Genomic DNA, 22478 nt, shown 5'->3' on the forward strand with positions numbered 1-22478 from the left:
GATGGTCTCCTCTGAGGTAACTTCTACTCCCAAAATTCATATGTTAACACATTCTTGCCCTCAACATCCTGTTGAGAGAGCTTGACATCATCCATCCACTAATTCACTGAACTCTGGTAACTTATTATTAAATCTTTATTTTCCGTTTCGACCGAAGATTACATCTTGTCTCTGGCCATTACCGGTATCTCTTTCCACCTACTGCTAAACTTGTATTTCTTAGTTCGAAAAACAACTTAATAACTCGTGATAGGTGCAAGGGTCTGATTCAATTTCCTTCGTGTACAACTCTAGTTAGCTTAACTTTTCTACAATTCTATGCCAATAAAAATACATTTGAAATGTACTTTGATCCGTACAAAATCTTTCCACTACTATTTATTCATCCTTCTTAACTTTAAGGCTACATAGCATTTTCACTTCTTGATTCATAAATATAGCACTTAAGATTCCGGAGATACGACTTATCTAACATAGTTTATCTGGCTTGCATTGTCTACTCAATAACTACATAGAGGGATCATCTTTGTCTGCTCCAAAGTAATTTACTAAATTTTCAATTAATTCACTTAACAACTCAAGCATCAAAATCCGACTCATTCCGGGCATTTGAATCCTTCACTTCTTACATACTCTACATCCACTAAGAGTTTATGAATTCCATTGTTCGTTGAATAATTTTCTCATATCAAACTTCTCTTCTAATCTCGTAGTCCTAGTTATGCTTTTAGAAATACTGCTTTCTGCTATACCCTACTTATGCTTCTTATATTGCGGTTGCTGTTAATGTTGCAATCATCCCTTAATCACCCTGAATCTCTTACTTCTCCGGTATCCACATAAAAAGTGTCGTTCAACAACATCGGAGTACTCTGTCTTAATCTTAACATTTCCCTTATGTCCTTGAAGAATCTTCAGCTTCACGAAACCAAACAATTGACCTCTTTTATTTCTAAAACGTGAAACAAAAAGATCCGTTAAGATATCGCAGACCTCAAACCCTTGTCTCGTATTTAGATAATGAATATGATCAGGTATATTGGTAAAATATAAAGTAGCCATTGTCAGAATACCTTGAGAACCAGCACACTTCTTTGAGGAATGACGCAGCTGTGTGACGATAACGCGGCTTACAGGTCCTTGACCTGCCACGTGATTGAAACCCATGTCTTGAGCTGTGATCATAATTGTTGTTGCGATAGCAGATAGGAATGCTAGAGTAGTGATTAGGGCTTCTGCCATGATCATGAAAATAGCGCACACCACTTGCACGTGAACAGGACCTGTGGAACTGTTCACGTTTGCGGCTTACGGGTTGTTGGTGTCATAGAAAAGAACAAACAATCTACTCAATAACTACTAATATTTCTTTTGACTAGACTAATTTTAAAAGTTAGCATTAGAGAAAATTATTATTATCCTTAATTTTAAAATGAATAGAATTGTTAAATTGAGTTTTATTTTGTGAATGCATACTACTACTTTTGTTGAACTAACTCACAATACAATTGTTTTAACAGGTGGGATTTGGTAGTTTCAAGCATTTAAAACTATCTGAATATCCCGAGTTAAAAGAGTTGTGGTATGGTCGACTTGAGCATAAAGCATTTAGGAGTTTGAAGTATTTAGTGGTTCATAAATGTGATTTTCTGTCTGATGTGCTCTTTAAACCTAACGTGGTAGCAGTGCTGATGCACCTGGAAGAATTAGATGTGGAGGATTGTGATTCATTAGAAGCAGTTTTTGATTCGAAAGATGAATTTGCCAAAGAAATTGTTGTGCAAAATTCTACTCAATTGAAGAAATTAAAACTATCTAATCTTCCAAAACTGAAGCATGTATGGAAAAAGGATCCACATTACACTATGAAGTTTGAAAATTTAAGTGATGTATCTGTTGTGGGATGCAATAGCTTGATAAGCCTCTTTCCGCTCTCAGTGGCTAGAGATATGATGCAACTTCAAAGTCTTCAAGTAAGTAAGTGTGGGATTCAAGAAATCGTGGCCAAGGAAGAAGGAACATATGAGATGGTTAAATTTGTGTTTCCTCATTTGACTTCCATTAACCTTGAGTACTTGACCAAACTTAAGGCATTCTTTGTTGGGGTTCATTCTCTTCAATGTAAATCATTGAAAAAGATCAAGTTGTTCGGATGTCCAAAAATAGAGCTATTTAAGGCAGAGCCTTTGAGACACCAAGAAAGTTCCAAAAATGATGTGCTTAATATCTCAACGTATCAACCTCTTTTTGTGATTGAAGAGGTGAGTGTAGCATTAAATATCATCCTTGCACCGAACATATATGTACAAATTTGAACTGTTTTTCATTGATTTGTTAATTTGAAGATAAATTATTCAACATGTCTACTATAATTGATAATTAAATTGAGTTATTATTCTATTAGCACAAATAGAAATTTCTTTGATTATTTTTTAAAAATATAGAATTAAAATGTTTTGTTTTAATTTATTTTTTATAAGCCTTCAGTAATTGAACTGTTTTTCATTGATTTGTTAATTTGAAGATAAATTATTCAACATGTCTACTATAATTGATAATTAAATTGAGTTATTATTCTATTAGCACAAATAGAAATTTCTTTGATTATTTTTTAAAAATATAGAATTAAAATGTTTTTTTTTAATTTATTTTTTATAAGCCTTCAGTAATGATTTCTGTATGTAGGTTGCATTTCCTGATTTGGATGCCCTTAAATTGAGCTCACTTCTCCATTTGAATCAAATTTGGGATGACAATTATCAACCAATGTGCAACTTGACTAGCTTGATTGTGGATAATTGTGTTGGATTGAAGTATTTATTCTCCTCTACTTTGGTTGAAAGTTTTATGAACCTCAAACATCTTGAAATAAGTAATTGTCCTATCATGGAGGAGATTATAGCTAAAACAGAGAGAAATAATGCAGGAAAAAAGGTATGGTAATTCTATTATTGGAGCATTCAATTAATTTTAAACTTGTAATTTAAATAATTGTTTATACTAATAGCGATTATTTATGAATTCATAGGTTAATTTTTTGAAATTAGAGAAAATCATACTGAAGGATATGGACAGCTTGAAGACAATATGGCATTACCAATTTGAAACATCGAAGATGTTGGAAGTGAACAATTGTAAGAAAATTGTGGTGGTTTTTCCTTCTTCAATGCAAAATACATATTATGAGCTTGAGAAGTTGGAGGTTACAAATTGTGCTTTAGTTGAAGAGATATTTGAATTGACTTTCAATCAAAATAACAGTGAAGAGGTTATGACACAATTGAAAGAGGTTACTCTAGGTGGACTGTTCAAGTTGAAAAAGATATGGAGTGGAGATCCTCAAGGAATTCTTAGTTTTCAAAATCTAATAAATGTACAAGTAATAAGTTGTGCAAGCTTGGAGTATTTATTACCATTCTCCGTAGCCACTCGTTGCTCACATCTTAAGGAACTTGGTATAAAATGGTGTGGGAACATGAAGGACATTGTTGCAGAGGAGAAAGAATCTAGAGTGAATGCAGCTACCATATTTGAGTTTAATCAGCTTAGTATTTTATCGCTTTTGGGCTTATATAAACTCAATGGTTTCTATGCTGGAAATCATACTCTAGCATGCCCATCTTTGAGGAAAATTAGTGTCTCTAGATGTACAAAGTTGAAATTGTTCAGGACACTATTTACAAGAAGCTCCAATTTTCGAGATGGCAAACACTCTGTTTTAACGGAACAACCGCTTTTCATTGCCGAAGAGGTACGCATATCTTGAACACACCATGTCTGTACGAATTGGTGTATTCTATTAGTACTGAAAATATGTTTATTATATCATATTATGTGGTGAGAGTGTACATTTATATAGGTAAGAGTCTCCTAGTTAACCCCTAATTAATAAGGAAGATTAATCAATACAATGGCTAGGGGAGTTGAAACTAAATAGTCACAACTTTTCAATATCTCCACTAAGTATTGATTAATTATTCTAACAGTCCCCCTTCAAACGGAGGGTGTCACAAACCCTCAGTTTGTCTCTAAGATAAAGGAATCTGGCAGTGGACAGAGGCTTAGTTAAGACATCTGCTCACTGGTCTTGAGCAGGCACATGCGAGACATTTAGTTCCTTCCTTATAACCTTTTCTCTCACAAAGAAAATATCCAATTTCATGTGCTTGGTTCTTGAGTGCAGGACTGGGTTGTGAGCAAGAGAAACTGCACTGAGATTATCACAATAGACATGAGGAATTTTACTCTTAATTTGCAATTCATTGAGAAGAGATTGGATCCAAATAATCTCAGCCGAAGCTTGTGCAAGGCTTCTATATTCAGCCTCTGCACTAGATCTAGCTACAAGGGTCTGTTTCCTTGCCCACCAGGAAACTAGATTGGGGCCCAGAAATATGCAGGCTCCTGATGTGCTTCTTCTGTCATCAGGATCTGAAGCCCATTCAGCATCACAAAATCCGGTGATTGCAATAGGTTCAGTAGAGCTGGCAGGTATAAGCATTAACCCATGGTGTAAAGTACCCTGTAGATATCTAAGTATCCTCTTGACTGCCTTCCAGTGATCTTCCAGGGGATTTGATAAAAACTGGCAAACTTTGTTCACAGAGGACGATATTTCAGGTCTTGTTATGGTTGCATATTGCAATGCACCAACAATTGACCTGAAAAATGTAGGATCTGAGACTGTACTTGAACCAAATTTAGACAATTTTGTACTAGATGCCATTGGTGAGGGCATGCTATTAGCATTAATCATGTTAGCTTTCTGAAGAAGGTTCTTGATATATTTGGTTTGAGAAAGAAGTAAAGAGCCAGATGGTGAGTGATGCACCTCTATGCCGAGAAAATAATCTAGTATACCCAAATCTTTAAGGGAGAACTCAGAATTGAGCTGATGAACTAGATTCTGAATAGCCAGTTTTGAGTTTCCAGTGATGATAATATCATCAACATAAACCAATATAAAAATGCAGTGAGCTTGAGTGTGCAAAGTAAACAAAGAAGGATCATATCTGCTTGACTTGAACCCAAAGCTAAGTAAAGATGATTTCAATCTCTCAAACCATGCTCTGGGAGCCTGTTTTAACCCATAGAGAGCCTTGTGTAGTTTGCATACAAGGTTCTTGTCAGAAGATTCAAAGCCAGGAGGCTGCACCATGTAGACTTCCTCAGTTAGCACTCCATTTAGGAATGCATTGTTCACATCCAACTGCTGAAGAGTCCAGTTATAAGTAACTGTAAGTGTCAGAACTGTCCTCATTGTAACAGGTTTGACTACAGGGGAAAAAGTTTCATTGTAGTCAAAACCTGCTTGTTGATGAAAACCCTTAGCCACTAAACGTGCCTTGTACTTGTTTACAGTGCCATCTGGATTTTCTTTTACCCTAAATACCCATTTACATCCAATGGCCAGTCTGTTTGCAGGAAGAGATACTAGAGACCATGTCTGATTATGAAGTAAAGCATTATATTCTTCTTGCATTGCTAAATGCCACTTAGGATCCTGAAGAGCAGTTTTGTTAGTGGGCTCAACATGAGTCAAAAGGAGTGTAGGGTTAATTCTGGGCTGCACAATTCCATGTTTACCTCTGGTTCTCATTGTGTGACGGTTTTGAGGATGAATTCTGTGAGGAACAGGAGGAGGAGACTCAGAATTAGTAGACTGAGAGCTAGTAACACTAGCAGATGACTCAGGTGAGGAATTTTGAGATGCAGAGGGAGATAGAATGGTGATGGGTGTGGGATTTAGGACCACATTATTTCTGTGTGAGGACTCGGAGTGATGAGAACTAATAGATGGAGTCTGAGGGGTGTTTGATATGGGAGTAGTAGCAACAGACTCAGAATGAGAAGTTTGGGGAGTAGGTGAGTTAACAATGTGAGGACCAGACTCAGAATGAGAATTTTGGGGAGTATGTGAGTTTACAATAAAGGTTGTTGAGACAGGAGTGGGAAGAAAAGTGGATAAAGTGGGACCATCAGGTAAAACAGAACACACTTTCTGAGATGGAAACAAGTCAAGATAAGAAAATTTTACCTCATTAAACACAACATCTTTGGATATAAAAATTATACCTAAAGCATCTAAACATTTATATCCTTTGTGACCGTTGGAATATCCCAAGAAAACACACTCCTTTGAATGAAAATCAAACTTATGAGAGTTATAGGGTCTCAAAAAGGGAAAACATGCACAACCAAAGCTTTTAAGGAATTTATAGTCTGGAAATTGAAGGTGAAGTAAGAAAAAGGGTGATTTATTTTCTAAAACTGGTGTAGGTAACCTGTTGATAAGGTAAGTTGCAGTTAAAAAGACATGGTCTCAAAACTTTAATGGCATTTGTGCATGAGATAAAAGAGTGAGACCAGTTTCAACAATATGTCTATGTTTCCTTTCAACTATGCCATTTTGATGGTGAGTGTGTGGACAAGTGAATCTGTGAGTGATGCCAAGGCTATGGAGATATTTTGTGAAAGGTAAAAACTCACCACCTCCATCAGTTTGGACAGATGTAATTGTGATTTAACTGCAATTCAATCATGGTTTTAAAATTCTGAAATGTAGAAAGTGTGTGAGATTTGAGTTTCAGAGGATATATCCATGTGTATCTAGAATAAGCATCCACACAAGTAAGAAAATAGGTATATCCACAAGAGGATTCAACTAGTGCAGGTCCTCAAAGATCACAGAAAATTAATTCAAGAGGTTTAGTATATGTCATTTGAGATGCAAAAGATGGCAGTCTATGAACCTTACCATGACAACAAGCAGTACATAAATCTGACAAGCTTTTATTTGGTAATTGTATATTACAAAGTTTGATAATACTTTGGAGCACCTCATGATGAGGATGTCCAAGTCTGCTATGCCAGATACCATACATGGAAGGAAAAGACTGAGTAGAACTAGATGTTGAACTACTAGGTAAATGTTCAACATTATTACATTGAAAATTATTGAAATTGAAACCAGTTGAGGGACCTAAATGAAAAGAGGCAGAATTATCAGTTTGTGCTGGAACTTTATTGCAAACAGTGTTGACACTAGAATTTTGAGAGACAGGAGCAGTGGTCTTGAATGATTTGGTGTGCTCAAATTGATAGAGACCATCATGTCCTAGAATACCTCTTAAAAGCACCTTAGAAGAATCCTGAGATTTGACAAAACAATGATTAGGATGAAACTCAAAGTAAACATTGTTATCTTTAGCAAATTGACTCACTAACATGATTTTTGGTTATAGAGGGAACAAGAAGGAGATTATTTAGTTTTAGAGTAGTTTGAGGATGTAAAGGAGAAGTAAATTGTAAGGAACCAACAGAGGTAATAGCCAAACCTTGTCCATTTCCAATATGGACCTGATCAGAACCTGAAAGAGACGTGGAATCCATGAGGTTGGATGCATCAGGGGTGACATGATGAGTAGCACCTGAGTCAGGGTACCAGGCATTGTTGAATGAATTGTATGGATCTGAGCCAGTTAAGAAGGCCTGGGGAGCTTGACATCTCTGATTCGCAGCCTGTGTGGGAGGCCTAAGAAACTGTCCAGATTGTTGAGGACGTGACATGTTCTGCATCCATACATTTGGAGGTGCACCATAGCCTTCTGGTGAGCCATAGGGACTGTAGTAATCATTTTGTGGGGCAAAGAAACGGTAGTGACAATAGCTTGCATCATGACCAGTTTTTGAACATATTTGGCATTGAACATTGGATCTTCCACCAAAACGGCCACCACGTCCTCTGAATCTACCACCAAAACGGCCACCACGTCCTCTGAACTGGCCATTTCTTCCTCCAAAATTAGGGTTAGAGTTAGGAAACTGATTGTTTCCGGTGCCATCAGTATAATTGTGGTTTTGAGAATTAGGACCATGAGATTGGGATTCTGAATTTGCAGTTTCAGTGAGATTAACTGAAACAGGTTCACTGATAGCAGCTTTCTTGAACTTCTCCTTTCTAGATTCTTGTGTGAGAAGTTGAGATTCAAGTTCATCTAAAGAAACAACCTCAGATTTTGCATTCACACTAGCAACAATAGGGTCAAACTCTTCAGGAAGTGCTTCAAGAACAACTTCAATTAGGTCCCTGTGAGAGACTGGATCTCCAATTGAAGCAAGAGACTCTGAAATTGCGCGAATTCGAGCAATGAATTCAGCGACAGTGCGTGAACCTTTCGTAATGGATCTAAGTTCAGATCGAAGTTGACGCGAACGCGTCTTCATCTGCGTGAAGCAGTAACTATGGATCTCATCCCAAACCTGCCATGAGTGGCGAAGGAGAACGAATCGCGAAAGTAGCGAAGGCGATATCGTTGAAAGAATCCAGGTGCAGAGCAATGAATCTTGTTCTTCCCATTCAGTGTAAGCAAGATTCTCCGTTCCAGCTTCGCGCGCTGCATCTGTGAGATAAACCAGTGGAATATCAGGTGAAATCACAAATTTCACCATCTTCGTTCCGCGAAGAACACCTTCGACTTGTTGCTTCCATTGAAGGTAGTTTGTATCATCAAGCTTAACAGAAACTACTTGTTTGAAGGTTTGCAGTTACGCGTTGCGCATCAGAGGGAGAAGACGTAGACATGGCTCTGGATCAAGAAGCTCTAGATACCATATTAGAACTGAAAATATGTTTATTATATCATATTATGTGGTGAGAGTGTACATTTATATAGGTAAGAGTCTCCTAGTTAACCCCTAATTAATAAGGAAGATTATTCAATACAATCAATACAATGGCTAGTGGAGTTGAAACTAAATAGTCGCAACTTTTCAATATCTCCACTAAGTACTTGATTAATTATTCTAACATATTCTTCTGAAATACCAAACAATTAGTATACTTGTATTCAATTGAATTAGATTAGATGGTGTGTATTTCATATTCAAAAAATTATTTTCATAATTTCGATAAAGGATATATACGAGTTTAAAAGAAATTGAAAAAATGACAAATTTTAGTCAATAGTAATTATTGTTTGACTCAATAATAAAATGTTTAGTTCTTTTACATTGTTGTTTAAATATGTTTTAGGTGATTCCAAACTTGGAGGTGTTGAAGATGGCACAGGCTGATGCTGACTTGATATTGCAAACCCAAAACTCAAATTCCCTCTTTAGTAAAATGACTTTTATTGGCTTGAGTGACTATGACTGTGAAGAGGCAAGATTTCCTTATTGGTTTCTTGAAAATGTGCATACTCTTGAGTCACTACTTGTTGAGTGGAGTTGCTTCAAGAAGATATTTCAAGATAAAGGAGAAATAAGTGAGAAGACTCATACACAAATCAAAACACTGATGTTGAATGAATTACCTAAACTTCAACATATATGTGAGGAAGGATCCCAAATTGACCCAGTTCTTGAGTTCCTTGAATACTTAGATGTTGATAGTTGTTCTAGTCTGACAAATTTGATGCCTTCCTCCGTCACCCTTAATCATCTGACAAAGTTGGAGATAATAAAATGCAATGGGCTAAAATATTTGATCACAACTCCTACCGCACGAAGTTTGGACAAGCTCACTGTGCTGAAGATAAAAGATTGTAATTCACTTGATGAAGTAGTTACTGGAGTAGAAAATGTTGACATTGCTTTTATGAGTTTACAAATTTTGATGTTGGAATGTTTGCCAAGCCTCATCAAGTTTTGCTCTGTCAAATGTTTCATGAAGTTTCCGTCGTTGGAGAAAGTAATTGTGGGGGAATGTCCTCGTATGAAGATTTTTTCTGCCGGAAACACAAGTACACCAATTCTTCGAAAAGTTAAAATTGCAGAAATTGATTCAGAATGGCATTGGAAGGGAAACTTAAACGATACAATATACAACATGTTTGAAGATAAGGTATGTTTATTTACCACTTTACTTGTGTAACAATATAATGATTTGGGTTTCTATTTTCTTTTGTTTTCTTTGGACACATGATAGCTTTTATTAATGATTTGGGTTTCTTTTCACGGGAATTTCAACTATGTATTGAACTAACATTTTATCATATATAATAACATTATTTGTGGAGTTGTAGTTGACAGTCAAGGTTGAAGAACCATAGTCTTAATTCTAGAATTGTAGATCAAACCTCTGGCATAGCTAAGATCTGCCAATGACATCGCATCTGCTGTATTTTTTAGTGGCCTCAACTTCGTAAATCTGCAATCAATAGCTAACTATGTAAAATGTCGGATAACATATATAAATTCAACGGTTTTGGAATGGTTGAAGAACATGGTTTTCAAATAAAAGAACAATTTCAAATAGAGGTTCAGTTTCGCATAGCGAAGAAGTTGTGGAAAATAAGAAGAGAAACAATAAAATAAAAGTTGTGGAAAATCATAAATATATTGTTCAATTAGGGTCTTGATGAAAAGAATTAGAGTATAAAGATGCGAAATACACCAAAAAAACAAATCTGTCATCTACTTCGCTTGCATCTCATCAAAAGCAGAATGAGTCTCTACACTACAAAAATGAAGAGAAGCATAAGTGAGAGTTTCACCGAGATAAAATCAATTAGTCTATAAATTAACGGAGATGAGATATTAGAAAACCTATCACCTATTTTCACCAAATTCAATTTTATGGCTCATCATTGTATTCATTAAATGTAAAAATCAATTAACCATAATCCAAAAAATAAAAAGCATTGCAAAAACAGTAACTAATTTTCTTTAGGCTTAATTGCATTTTTGGACCTCTATCTTTCCAAAAGTTGCGGTTATGACCCCCTAACTAATTTAAATACAAAACAGCCCCCTATGTTTTGATTCTTTGACAGTTTTTAACCCCTAGTCCATTAGTAAGGTGCCACGTGTATTATTTAGGGGGCCACGTGGCACCTCACTAATGGACTGGGGGTCCAAAACTGCCAAAAAATACAAAACATAGGGGGCTGTTTTGTATTTAAATTAGTTAGAGGACCATAACCGCAACTTTTGGAAAGATAGGGGTCCAAAAGTGCAATTAAGTCTTTTCTTTATTAGTAACTGTTTTTCTACAATTAAATCTGCTAATATTCTTTATCATATTCATTGTTCAGCAAAGCATTCATACTTGTGCATCCACTAAAAACATATCATCTACTTAAATCTTGTAATAAACAAAAGAATAGATAATGAAGAATAAGGCATCTACTTACTTACAATAGTGACAGAAAATTAACCCAATCTCTTTCTTTTTATTAACTTATACTACCACCTGAACTAAGTCTTTTTTGCAAGCTACATCTATTATGGGGCTAAAAGATCAAGCATGATCCTCTTGTTTCGTTAGTTTCAAGTAATGAGTTTTCTAGAAGATTTAACAGGTCTGATATAAGAAAAAGTTTCCAGGTTCAGTCTTGAATATAATGAGATGAGTTTTAAGTCAGTCTTACAATGTTCCTATTTATCGCAGAGCTGAAAAATTGCAGCTTAAAGTTTTTTTTTTTTGTTTGAGAAATTGTAGGTTAAAGTTTTAAGTTGATGATTGGTATCTTCAACTTTGTTGTCTATTGATCGCAGAGCTGATATAAGTTTTTTTTTAGTATAACAACATTGGCAATGTCATCTTATAATATGTTCCTCAAGACCTGTTAAGCATAACCATTTTGTTTCAGTCTTAATTTACTTTGTGTAACTTGAGTTTTGAAAACTAAAGTTCTAATAATATGGGAGAATAAGGCTAATATAGAAAGAAATTAAATAACAGAATGCATCAAATACAAAAAACACTTTAAGTGGGGTGAAAAGGATTTTTTAAGTCGAATGTTGATCCCACTTATAGGTGGCCGACTTAATAACTATTTTGATTTTAAGTCTTATCTATCATCCGACTTAAAAAGTTTTATTAAGTTGGGTCACCACACTGAAAAGCTATTAATTAAGTCGGTTCATCCCACTTAAAAAACACTCAAAAGGTATAAAAAAAAAAACATTTCGGTTCAGCCCACTTAAATTCAAATTCTTTTAAATTAATTTCATAAATAAAAAATTCAAAGTTACAAATTCATAAATTAATCTAAAATTTCACACACAACCACTAATATAAAATGCCATTAAACCAAATTTCATATCTAACACTAAACAAATTCAAAGTTACAAATTCATTCATGAATACCATAAAACTATAGACACAAACTAACATTAACCGACATTTTTTCAGAACCATAAGACATTGCTTCACATAATCAAATTACATCAAAGTATTTCAAGAATCAAAATCGCACAACGTTCTTGAACATTAACGGGTTTTTGCCTCCAAATATCTGAAAAATGTTAAGATAACATATATTAGAATATCATATTAACTTTAAAACACAATTAACACAAATTCTAAGCTCCATATTCTCAAATTGCATTATTACAAGATTGATTAAAAAAGGTTAGTAGGCTTGTATCTATATGTCCATAAGCATCAAAGCTAAGAACAACATCTTCATTGAGTAGAAGGTAAAGATAGGTTAGATAGGTTACCTTCTGTCTCTAGAAGGGTACATTTTAGCATAATCAACACAACCCTTCTAACGAAGGGATAATTGGAAGCATATTATAAAAGAAAACTTACAAAGGGATAATTGGAAGTACTAATAAATGAAACACTGCATGAGTTAATATTCTTTGTAACCAATTTGATCCCAATAACGTAAATTTAAAAGTAGCACTATATTTCTACTCAAACTCAAGTAGCAAGTACCAAAATAATATACAATTGCACAAGTTCACTTGGAAATAAAAAAAGTAGCAGAGATGTGGCAAGAATAAAGTAGCCGAGTCATCTTTAGTTGCAACACTTTTATATTGATTGTGTGTTAATAACTTAAGTCAATTAGAAAGGCCAAAAAGAGGTAAAAGAGTGGAATGCCACAAGAGTTATAGAAAGACATGTAAAATAACGAGAAAACAACACCACCACCACAAAGGAACAACTGTAGTTTTCAACTTCAGGTGAAGAAAATCAAAATAATATAACACCAGTAATAGAAAAATAATGGCAAGTAGAAAACAAAAACAGTTTAAAACACATTTTCTCATTAAAAAAGATCCATAAACTTATGAGGCAATACAAACAAAAAAAATTAATGATCTTGTTACACTTACATACCTAAAAAATTAGTGATCACTTCCAACTCCCAATGCAACACCATTGAAAGTAGTTTGAAACTCAAGTTGGTGTTGGAGGTTGAGGAGTTAGATAAGCAAATAGCAGGAGGAAGCTCAAATCAGCCCAAAAACTTGTTAACCGGAACAGAAATAGAATAAGATAAGTTAGGTATACCGAGGATACTGTTTTGTCCTGAGACCACGAATCTGTCTATGTATTCATCAATTTTAAGCCAAGTTCCAAGGATTCTATGTCCAATAAATTGGCCAGCAACAACATATCAAACTGTGCATACCAAGATAAATTATACCTAAAGTATAAGTAATGTAGGCACTTTGAATTTGAGTACGAGGAAAGAAAATCTCTAAATCCACAACACCAATTACAGAAAGCTAGAATCACTTGAAGAAAATCCTAATTAGAATCGAGAAATCAAAAAAACAAGGAATTACCTATATAAGCAAATTGTGTTAAGTATGCGAGAAAAAGGCGGTCCATAATCCAAAGCATTCTTTCCTCGTCTTTTGTAGAAGTTACTACTTTTCCTCACAGGTGCTGAAAACACATCCTGTAGTAGTGTGACAAAAAAACAAACTTTTCCTGGTTTTTATTTTTTTTTAATTATTTGTTGTTTTTTTCATTTATTTAATTCTTTAATTTATATGTGGTTTTTTTATTTTATTTTTAATTAAAACAATGCACACGTGGCAGCTTTGAAGTCCAACGTCAGCGTTGACTGAGTTAAAATTGGTCTAGGGGGCCAAAACTGCCAAAGATCAAATACATATGGGACTGTTTTGTATTTTAATTAGTTAGAGGGCCAAAATTGCAACTTATTGAAACATAGGGGGCCAAAAGTGCAATTAAGCCAATTACTAATTACTAATGAATAGGTTGCTCTTTTGTATGTTGGCTTAATCTTAATAATTAGTTTTTATTTTTAAACAACTTGTAGTTTTTAAATGGGGTTGACCAACTTAATATATATTAAAGTTAAAACTTTCTCTTCCGTCCAACTTTTTAAGTCATGTGGATAGCTACCCACTTAAAAACCCTCTATCAATAGGTGTTTTTTTGTACTATAAGATGCATATATGAAACTTAAAAAACATCAACATGGCATGTAAGTGGTCTTTTTGCGAAGACCGCGTTGAAAATTGAAGTCATCTGCTGGACATCCATTTACTAACACAGATGCAGTTACTGTAGCACACACATTCAATAATCCATTTACGCCATAAAGTAGTAAAGTTCATTTTGGTCATAATGGCATTTAGGTATTGCCGGTCAACATAATCAAAAGCCTTTTCAAAGTCTACTTTAAAGAGCAACAAGTGTTTTTTCAAACGGCGAGTCTCGTCAACGGTCTCGTTAGCTATTAATATACCATCCAAAATTTGCCAACCATGAGCAAAAGCAAATTGATGCTCGAAATTTGCCAATCATGTAAGATTAACCAATTTTTCCAATCATTGTTTGAGGATGTTGAAGACTTGTCAACCCCTAAAGGTTCTGCATTTGAGATGTTGTCTGAAGTGTTACCTCTACTTTTCTTCTTATAACGTTTAAGTAACTGAATTAAGGCATGACGGTCTTCAGCAGGCATTCTAGAAAATACGCCGTAAGCTTAAAAAAGATGGATCACAGTGATGAGAATTAGTGTTGCACCTACCTTTTAAAGCTGCAGAACGGTTAGATGGTTGAAGTTTCGGAGTTGGGGAATTTACTGTGGTGTCAGCCAATTTGATGTGGTTATTGATCCATTCAGTGCTCCACGGTCCAGTGATGGGCGATTGTATTTTTCCTGCCGAAGAAGGATTAGTGGAAATAGCGTGGGTGGTGAGATGAGAGGATTTGGGCAATATAGGTGAGCCAACTAAATGATGAGACAACCGTAAAGTAATGTGAGCATGATTTTGTGATTGGTTTGGTGGAACTTTATCAAGACATCCTGCAGTAGAAACTATCTCGGTTCAAAGCGAGATAGATAGGCTAATTGAAGCCGCTTTGTTATAAGTAGATACAAGTTTGACAATTGGACATCCCTTGGCAAGTGGTGGTAGCTTGGAATCCAAAGAAGCATTATGTTCTTGAATAGTATTATTCCTGGAAGAATTGTCACTGACTTCTTTAAGTTCATGAACTAAGGAATCAATGATATGTTCATGTTCAGGTACTTCATCCGGATTTGAAGATTCTGAAGTCGAGTCCGATTCAAGATCCTCAAAACAAACATCAGTTGGGAGACCGAGCTCTAATTCTTCGACAATTTTAACTTTACATAGCTTATCATAAAGTTGATTTCCTCCAAAGAAGTGATGGAAATAATGATTTGAGCAAAATCTAACCACTCAAGATTTGCTGTGCACAAATCAACTTTTAAAAGTCTACCAAACATGGAAGAGGCGTAAGTTGAAAAACTGAGTTGTCCAACCATGCAAAGGGATGCCATATAGTCGTAACCACGCCCCTCTTTCATATTTTAATTCATCCTTCTTGGACCAAGGACAAAGGCCCGAAAAGAATAAATTAAAGAATTCAGACGCATCCGTATAACAGTCATGACATTTTCCGTGCCATGGCAAGTCAGGAACACATTAACAGCACCCATTGGTATAACTCTGACATTTTCAAACCCCACATCTATAATTTTCTGCTGGACTAAAAAAACATGCTCGCCATTGAAGACTCTTGCTATAGCCCCCCATACTCGCCCATTCTAAAACTTCGTTATGAGATGAAAATTTCCGGACATACTTCATCCTCCCAAAAACATTTGCAGAATTATTCAATTTCCAACAACATCAACAAAAGAGGCACCTATCTCATCATCTGCACCTTCAATATTAACCACATGTTTTTGCCATTAGGGATTTCTTGTCTAACTCGTTCACACTTAGACTGACTAGCACGTGCTTCTTCTTTCACCAACTCAAATACCTCTTTCCTTGAACGAGAAATAGATCTCTTGTCTTGTAATTTTTCAACTCCCTCAATAATATATTTTTTTCTCCCTTAATATGATTCTTAACTCCCTTAACATGCTTACTTTTTTCTCCCTCGTAATGGTTAGTACTAACACCACTAAACCTATCGAAACATGCAATGTTAGCCCAAACCTTAAAGATGACCAAAGACAACATTGTTTAGAGCCTTATTTAATTTAGCAACATCTCTAACATGAGTGAAATGCACGAAACCAAACAATTTACCTCTTTTATTTCTATAGCGTGAAACAAAAAGATCCGTTAAGATACTGCAGACCTCAAACCCTTGTCTCAGTTTCAGATAATGAATATGATCAGGTGTATTGGTAAAATAGAAAGTAGCTATGAAGCACGGATACGGACACGGACACCGTACACGACACGGATATGCCAACACCGCTAATAATTTGAGGAAATCACATAATTTAATGTAATTATATGTGTCTGTGCTAAGTATATGTCCCGGGTAATACGAGTTTCCGTGCTTCATTTCAAAGTAGTCATTGTCAGAATACCTTGAGAACCAACAGACTTCTTTGAGGAATGAATGTTGTTGCTGATGACAACGATGAATGCGGCGTACAGGTCCTTGACCTGCCACGTGATTGAAACCATATCTTGAGATGTGATCATAATTGTTGTTGCGATAGCAGATAGGAATGATAGAGTAGCGATCAGGGTTTCTGCCATGATCATCAAAATAGCGCAAATCACTTGCACATGAACAGGACCTGCGGAGCTATTCACATTGCGACGTACGGGTCCTATAATAATGATATATCGTTGGTGTCATAGAAAAGAACAAGAGTTCAAACGTCACAACATCTATATATATAATTTTAATCAAAATATAATTAATTTTCATGAAAATATAAATTTCATAAAAAAATGATGATAATTTATGTGTTAGTGCAATAGAAACAACTACAGATGGTTAAGAAAATATATACTTGCGTTAACCCATCCAATGCTACTATGCTAGAATATATAAAGCACGTCAATTGAAAGACAAATTAGCGTTTAGATTATATTAAATATAATGATAATTTAATTTTAAATTATCATTTTGGGAAGAATAAAATATATGTCGTTATTTATAAAATAAAACACTATAGAAGTAGTATAATACATGAACTTATAGCTACAAGCGCTTAATAGGGCTTGGTCCCTATGAGCATAGTTCAGTTGGCAGGAACATGCATTATTATATGCAGGATCGGTGTTCGAACTCAGACACTGCAGTTCGAACCCCGAACACCCCACTTATTTGTAACACCCCGTTATCTCAAAGCAATTAAATAATAAATAAACACATCAAAGTATATCCCAAAACGGGCATGTCACACTACTTTATAAAATTTCTTAAATAGAAGATAAAACTATTTAATAAACATCCTTCAAAAACATCATTAATTTGCAGCGGAATATTTGCATCAAAAGCAACAACAACAACTGTTTAATTCTCCATAAAATAATATTGGCATAAAAGCCCCATCAAAATAATTCATACTCAAATATAAGGGCTACATCATCATATTCCAAAAATTGATGCATAAGGAATGAAGAACAATAAGAAATCCCATCCTGTACGTATTAGAGCCCTAGACATTAAGCCACCACCTACTACTCAGGATCACCTGCAAGTTACCCATAGGAAGGGCAACATTTTCAAGCAGAAGGGATGAGATTCACAATAATAAATATAGATAATAAATTAATCAATTAAATCTAACACCCTAACATACTAATAATTCAAATATAAATGTATATTTCATAATCAACACATCAACAACAATGACATTTACAACCAAGACAACGACTCATGCGACAACTCGACAACACTGCTACGACTCCTCTACAATGCACATGCATGTGGTATCAATTTACAGGGCAGTAGCCCTCACCGGATATTGAATGGTTAAAGCATTCATCAGGACCTAAGCCTCACCGCTTTGAACAATAAGTGTGCCAGGACATGAGTCCTCCCGCTTTGAACGACAACGCGTTCCAGGGCAAGAGCTCTCCCGCTTTATATGCTTATGCAACTGACTCCCCTTGTGTATATCTACATACAACTTCAACAAATGCATATATGTATATAGGACTTACAACTCCATAATTCAACAACATGTATGATTTAATTAAATAAAAGCATACATCACACAGTCAACAACAGATCATCATAATCAATTCAGTAATTCTTGGAAATGCACAACTAATCATATATCATGCTCATACATCAAATTCACTCAACATTATTCAATTAAATAACAAACAGCTCTGAAACTGGACTACTCGCCTCGCGAGTACTTCTACTCGCTATGGCGAACTCATGAAAATAGGTCACTCGCTATGGCGAGTTCAAGGCGAATTGGAAAAGGCTGCTCTCGGGAGTTTTGACATTTTTCTCACTAAAACTTCAATTTTAAGCTCCCTATTCTTCTTTTTAATCTAAAAATTGTCTCAGACCTCTCTAAAATCATCTAAGCACTCAAAACTGTCCATCCGACACCTTATAACAACAATTCAAAAAAAATTATGATTTTCTCACAGGTACTCAGCCATGGCGAGTTGTTTTGCGCGCGGGGCGAGCTATGAACATTGCTCCCTCGCGAGGCGGGAAAGTCCACTCGCCTAGGCGAGCGATGAATGTCAGCACGATCAGAATGCAAGTTTTTTCCCAAAATCCCAATTTTCTCAATTTCACTCCCCAAATCAGTTTACAGATGTGAAATGAAATATTGTATGCACTCAGAACCTATTTCTAACATCAAAACAGGGTTCCTACCCTCAATTCACCCAAAATCAAAGAAATCCAAAACCTAACTCAATTCTCAATTTCTACCATAAACCTGTTAAATCCAAAAATCAGAATTCAATAGAGCAAACCTCACCCTTACCTTAATTCAGAAGGAAAAAATGCACAGCAATTGGATTCTCTTGGCTCCTCTGTTCTTGGTTTTCTCTCCCCAAGCTTGGTTTCACATAAAAGCAGTTCTGACTCTTTTCTTTTCCTAACTCCTCAAAATATAACTCCCCTTATTTCATTTACTCCCCCTTAATTTTATTAAATCCTAATTAACTCCCCAACCTCCAAAATAATATTAATTCCCACTTATTCTAATTATTATTAAAATAAACTATATAATAAAACAATACACACCACATAATCAACAAATATTATTTAAAATCATATAAAAGACTCTAAATAATTCAAAATAAATAAAATAACGATTAGGGCGTTACAACATTCACCTTGAAAAATGAGCACTAGCTACAAACAATCTACCCAATAACTACCAACTACTAATATTTCTTTTGACTAGACTAATTTATTTATTTTTAATAAAAAGGCAAATGATTATTCATTAGAGAAAATTATTATTATCCTTAATTTTAAAATGAATAGAATTGTTAAATTGAGTTTTACATTAATTAGTGTGTAAAAAACTATTTTGTAAATGCATTCTATTTTACTGCTATGTTTGTGGAACTAAATCGCAATACAATTGTTTTCACAGGTGGGATTTGGTAGTTTCAAGCATTTAAAACTATCTGAATATCCCGAGTTAAAAGAGTTGTGGTATGGTCGACTTGAGAATAACACATTTAGGAGTTTGAAGTATCTAGTGGTTCATAAATGTGATTTTTTATTCGATGTTCTCTTTCAACCTAATTTGCTAGAAGTGCTGATGAACCTGGAAGAATTAGATGTGGAGGATTGTAATTCATTAGAAGCTGTTTTTGATTTGAAAGATGAATTTGCCAAAGAAATTGTTGTGCAGAATTCTTCTCAACTGAAGAAATTAAAATTATCTAATCTTCCAAAACTGAAGCATGTATGGAAAGAGGATCCACATTACACTATGCGGTTTCAAAATTTAAGTGATGTATCTGTGGTGGGATGCAAAAACTTGATAAACATCTTTCCACTCTCAGTGGCTAAAGGTATGTTGCAACTTCAAAGTCTTCGAGTAAGTAAAAGTGGCATCCAAGAAATTGTTGCCAAGGAAGATGGAACAGAAGAGATAGTTAAATTTGTGTTTCCACAGTTAACATCCATTATACTTAAACATTTGCCAAAACTTAAGGCATTCTTTGTTGGGGTCCATTCTCTTCAATGTAAATCATTGAAAACAATCAAGTTGTTTCGATGTCCAAAAATAGAGCTATTTAAGGAAGAACCTTTGAGACACCAAGAAAGCTCCAAAAATGATGAGCTGAATATCTCAAAATATCAACCTCTTTTTGTGATTGAAGAGGTAAGGGTAGCATTAACTCTTTTTCAATGTTTTGTTAATTTGAAGATAAATTGTTCAATATTCTCTACCAAGAAAAAAAAAATTGTTTAATATTTCTTTTTAGGCTTAATTGTAGTTTTGGTCCCCCTATTTTCATCATTTTGCAAAATTGGTCCCTCTATTTTAAAATTTAACATTTTTGGTTCCTCTATCAAAAAAATTGTCTAAAATATTGTGATATGATATGTTTTAAATGAAGCTATCAAGGGGATTTTGTTATAATTTCATCGATGTTGATCTTTTTCCATCTTTAGATCATATTCTACGACATTTAAAATTTATCACATCACATTTTTATAGTTCAAAAATACGATGGAGGGGCCAAAATTGTCAACTTTTAAAATAGGGGGACCAAAACTGCAAATAAGCTTTCTTTTTATAATTGATGATTTACTTTGGATTTATTATTCTACTTAGTACAGATAGAAACAATTTTAATTGCTTTAAATTTTTTGAAGCAGAATGTATTGTTTTAATTTAGTTTTTTCAACAGGTACTTGCCAATGTGGAGAATTTGAACTTGAACAACAAAGATTTTGACAAGATATTGCAGACCCAATATGCTGGGGTTCAATTCAACAACCTCAAACACATTGCTGTGTGCGAATTCTACAATGAAGAAGCTAATTTTCCGTATTGGTTTCTGAAAAATGTTCCTAATTGTGAAAGCTTGTTGGTCCAGTGGAGTTTATTCACAGAGATATTTCAAGGTGAACAAACCATAAGAATGGAAAAGGAAACTCAAATTAGCCCGCAACTCAAACAGTTGAAATTACTGCACCTAAGCAAGCTTCAATGTATATGCAAAGAAGGATTTCAAATGGACCCAGTTCTACAGTTTCTTGAAAGCATTTATGTTTATCAGTGTTCCAGTCTGACAATGTTGGTTCCATCTTCTGTTTCCTTTAGTTATATGACCTTTTTGGAGGTAACAAACTGCAATGGGTTGAAAAATTTGATAACACACTCAACAGCAAAGAGTCTTGTCAAACTCGCAACAATGAAGATTAAAATGTGTAATTGGCTTGAGGATATAGTGAATGGTAAAGAAGATGAGACAAATGAGATTGAGTTTTGTAGTTTACAAACTCTAGAACTAACTTCTTTAGAAAGGCTCTCTCGATTTTGCTCATGCTCATGCACCATCATGTTTCCGTTGTTGGAAGTTGTAGTTGTCAAAGAATGTCCTCGAATGGAACTTTTTTCGTTTGGAGTGACCAAAACAACAAATCTTCAACATGTACAAACTGAAGAAGAAAAGCATTGGGTGGGTGACCTCAACGGAACCATAAAGAAAATGTTTGTTGATAAGGTATGTTTTACTTTCATTCACCAAGTTATTTGCTCTAGTTAGTTTAAGACTGTCTATCTAAATCATTGATCATTTTGATAATTGGTTATCCAAAGTTTAGAGATGAAAATAAAGTTAGGCTTGTGGTGGAGGAATTATTTTTAAGGGCATGTTTGGTTTCCCCTCACATTTCAAAATATAATTAACATTTTGCTTTTGGGATAACATTCCTGTAACAGGCATTAGTGTGATCATTTATATCGTTGTTTTTGCAATCTTTTCCTAATTCTATTCTCTATCTTGGATATAAATATTTGAAATTTCCGTTGGTTAGGAATGTCATGTTAATTAGTACTTTCTACTTCATAACAGTTTCAACTTTTGTTTCATATGAGCTAATGTCATCATTTTGACTGGATTCACAATCTTGGTTCTCATGAGTTTACGAAAAAAATATCCACACTTTTAGTAGGGATTATTGGCTTATCCATGTTGTTTCTTATATCTCTATTTGCTTGAGGCTTATTAAACGGCTCAATGTTTTTTCGTTCTCCCGTTTTTTGTAAATTTCCCAAATCTGCAGATTTTGGTTGGCTTGGCAAAGCACCATTATTGTATTAGTTAAGTCTATGCCCCCGTCTTTCGATGTTCCTACATATCCAACAATTTTAAATAGGATATGGGAGCTCATAAGCTCTTCTGTTAGTTGATAAGCTCAAATAAAGCCTGCATCAGCCAATCCAAATAAATAGTCTCTAATTAAGTTTTAAATATGATAGTTCAACAAAATCATTACCTATGTATATAATTTTTGTAAATTA

The 22478-nt window shown here is 34.7% G+C and overlaps 1 protein-coding gene across 6 annotated transcripts in view; it reads left to right on the forward strand.

Annotated features, from left to right (window-relative positions):
* LOC25501253 (uncharacterized) overlaps positions 1-22478 on the forward strand; it is a 45591-nt gene that overhangs the window by 13537 nt on the left and 9576 nt on the right. For 5 of the 6 annotated variants that reach the window (XM_039829475.1, XM_039829478.1, XM_039829479.1 and 2 more), the window contains 6 exons: positions 1521-2261; positions 2686-2934; positions 3029-3751; positions 9035-9844; positions 19587-20327; positions 20860-21678. In XM_039829475.1, coding sequence (XP_039685409.1) covers positions 1521-2261; positions 2686-2934; positions 3029-3751; positions 9035-9844; positions 19587-20327; positions 20860-21678 — 4083 coding nt within the window. The remainder of the gene's footprint in view (positions 1-1520; positions 2262-2685; positions 2935-3028; positions 3752-9034; positions 9845-19586; positions 20328-20859; positions 21679-22478) is intronic. The other variant, XM_039829480.1, reaches the window with a different exon arrangement.

This window comes from Medicago truncatula, chromosome 8, assembly GCF_003473485.1.
Source record: "Medicago truncatula cultivar Jemalong A17 chromosome 8, MtrunA17r5.0-ANR, whole genome shotgun sequence".
NCBI lineage: Eukaryota > Viridiplantae > Streptophyta > Magnoliopsida > Fabales > Fabaceae > Medicago > Medicago truncatula.